General features: G+C 43.6%; 1 protein-coding gene across 1 annotated transcript in view; it reads right to left on the bottom strand.

Annotated features, from left to right (window-relative positions):
* Positions 1-202: 202 nt before the first annotated feature.
* The window catches only part of VSIG1 (V-set and immunoglobulin domain containing 1), a 39,464-nt gene continuing 36,763 nt past the window's right edge, over positions 203-2,903 (bottom strand). Inside the window, exon 7 of the mRNA XM_045298589.1 lies at positions 203-1,533. Coding sequence (XP_045154524.1) covers positions 966-1,533 — 568 coding nt within the window. The 3' untranslated portion in view covers positions 203-965. The remainder of the gene's footprint in view (positions 1,534-2,903) is intronic.

Below are 2,903 nucleotides of genomic sequence, written 5' to 3'. Positions count from 1 at the left end.
GATTGATTTTGATTGCACAAAAGGGGCACGAGGGAGCATGGTGGGATGGTGGCAATGGGTATCTAGATCATGGTGGTTGAACTCAGTGTGCTTACATCTATTAAAACTCATCCAAGTTGTACATATGATATGGGGGCCGAGGTTTTTGGGTATCTAAATTACACCTTAATAAAGTTGTTTCTAAAAAGATTCAACTCAGGAGTCATGAACATGAATTTTATTTATTGAGCCTTAATATGAAACTGCTTGTTTACACAAACAAGAAAGTGAATGTGATGGGGGGGGGGTGGTCAACCAAAAAATCTTTTAATGGGTGAAGATGAGGTTCTTTCAATGCATTTTAGTGACTTCAGCATGTATATAAGGAACATGAAATGTAGCAGATTTGTTCATTGGCATTGTCTAGAGCAGATCTTAATTCATCTAGAACATTTTCCTGATCTGGTCCTTCCAAAGTGGATTGCATTAGACACAATGATAATGTTATCTTCTCTTGAAGTGTCAAAGGTGTGTGTGTGTGTGTGTGTATACATTTATACTAGATACATATATATGTATGCATATTTTCCCTAGTCTGTGAGAGAATGCCGATGCATTCGCCTAGTGTTCAATTTAAAAATGGTTAGGGTAACCCTGACCGCTAAATATGGAAACAATATTGAATCTATTTGATGATACCTTGTCAAATGTCCATGTGAAGTGTCCATGGTGAAGAAAGAGTAGCCCAAATTGGAGAAGTCTGGAATATATTGCCAAGCACGGTTGCAAACCTTTTAACCGTCAAATTACTCACCCACTTGTCAAGTTAGTGTTCTTAATACTGATAATGCAGGAACCTTTGAATTTATTATTTGGTATATTTTGAACACAATTAAAAGAAAATGGTTTAGAATGGAGGGAGGTGGGGGTGGGTTGCTTATGCCAACTGAATTCCAGTCGTGGGTTCCTTAGCAACTCACCCTATCTTAAAGCACAGGCCTAATCTCCTCCTCGCAGAGGGGCTCCTCCACACAGAGGGGCTCAATGACAACCACAGGCTCCAGCTCCAGCACCACCTCGGGCTCGGGCTCAGCCTCGGGCTCGGGCTCGGGCTCGGGCTCGGGCTCGGGCTCGGGCTCATGGTTGGACTCCAGCTCAGGATCGGGCTCAGGGTCGGACTCGGGCTCAGGCTCAGGGTCGGACTCAGGCTCAGGGTCGGAGTCGGGCTCAGGGTCAGACTCGAGCTCGGGCTTGGGCTCGGGCTTATGGTCAGGCTCGGACTCAGGCTTAGGCTCAGGGTTGGACTCAGGCTCAGGGTTGGGATTGTGCTCGGGCTCTGGCTCCGGCACTGGCACCGGCTCAAGGATTAGCACAGGTTTAGGGCCCACATCAGACTCCTGGGTAAGCTGCAGCGTGGCAGGCTTACGCTCTCGCTCCAGGACAATTTCACGGCTAGATACAAGGATGGGAGGTGGCAGCGCAGCTTCTATCTGGATGGCTTCCTCCTGTGGCATCATCTCATAATCCATACTTGGGTTTATCTTGGTCATCGGTCTGCAGCAAAAAAGTCCCAGGAAGAGCAAGTTAGAAGATGCAACTTTTCCAGTTTGTTCATGTCCGAACATTGGCTCTGTAGTTTCAATGCCCATAGGTCACAGACAGTGACTGCAAATATTCTGACCCACTGGCAGAGCATGTATCTCCATTTTAGGTTCAGCAAAATTAGATCCCTTCAATCTCATAAGACTTCAAGAGGGACAGATCAGTGTTTGAAGGGTGGAAAATTTGACAGGATGAACGGGCCTCAGGATCTCAGAAGGTCTTTGAGGGTCAGATGCATATAGCTGTGCTGCATCTCTGTATTGCCCACTCTAGCATGATACTTGGTGCCTAGTTGGCAGGCATCTTTGGACCCTAGTCACTTTGCTTTTGTGGAGTCCTTCCTCCAAGAAAAAACAATTCAATTTTATGACTGCAGGCATGAAGGTGACTGGAGTAATATAATGTATAGGCTATGAATACAAATAATGAATTATATATATCAACAAAGTATACTGCTATATTAACATATAGTAAAACATTTTAATCAGCTAAACAACTTAGCTTTCTCTTCTGACTTTAAAGAAAACATTTTCATGAGCCCCTAAAATGTATCATGGATCACCATACGCTGTCTCCTCAGCCTTAATGCATAAGTCAGCGCTGGGTGTGGGGTCAGACAAAGTAGGTTTTGATTCCAACTTTATTTAGTATCTTAGGAGGCAGCTTTGGGCAGATGACTTCACCTGTCTAAGCCTCAGATTCCTATAACATGAGGATACACATGCTGACCTTTTAGGAGTTGCGATGGAGTTGTATGCAAAGGAATATGAATACTGCCCAACAGACTGCCGGGTGCACAATAAATGATGCGTGGGGAAGAGCTACCTCCTCAAAATACAGTCAACTTTCATGACATGGTTGGAGCAAAGCTTTGGGGACCTTAATTTACTGATGTGGAAAGGACTCAACATGAGGAGAAACCATTACCAATAACCATTAAAAATAGGAACATGGAATAGATAAGTATGACCAGAGAAATTGTGGCACAATGTCAAGGAGGTCATACATGAGAACAAACGAGTCATTAAACGACAGCAAAGAAAGGACCCAAAAGGACATCAGCAGAGGAGCAAAATAGCTACAGCTAATGGAATAAATTATGCAGTAAATAGGCTAAATGAAAGATTTCAAAAGGCAACTCAAAAAAACAAAATAGTGCAAAGACCTGAAGTTAGAAAACCAAACGGCAAGAACATGCTTGAAATTTCTCAAGCTTCCAGTTGCCCTATTGAGGGATTCTCTATACAAAATGAGCATTAAAAGAAAATGGGAGGAGTACACAGTCTTTATACCAAACAGTTGCACTGATGGCACTGGCAGAA

Source organism: Echinops telfairi, unplaced genomic scaffold (genome assembly GCF_000313985.2).
Source record: "Echinops telfairi isolate 266 unplaced genomic scaffold, ASM31398v2 ScPeMD7_7427;HRSCAF=8465, whole genome shotgun sequence".
In the NCBI taxonomy this organism is placed as follows: Eukaryota; Metazoa; Chordata; class Mammalia; order Afrosoricida; family Tenrecidae; genus Echinops; species Echinops telfairi.
The sequence above is the reverse complement of the archived record's forward strand: the minus strand, read 5'-3'. Positions and strand labels throughout refer to the sequence as shown.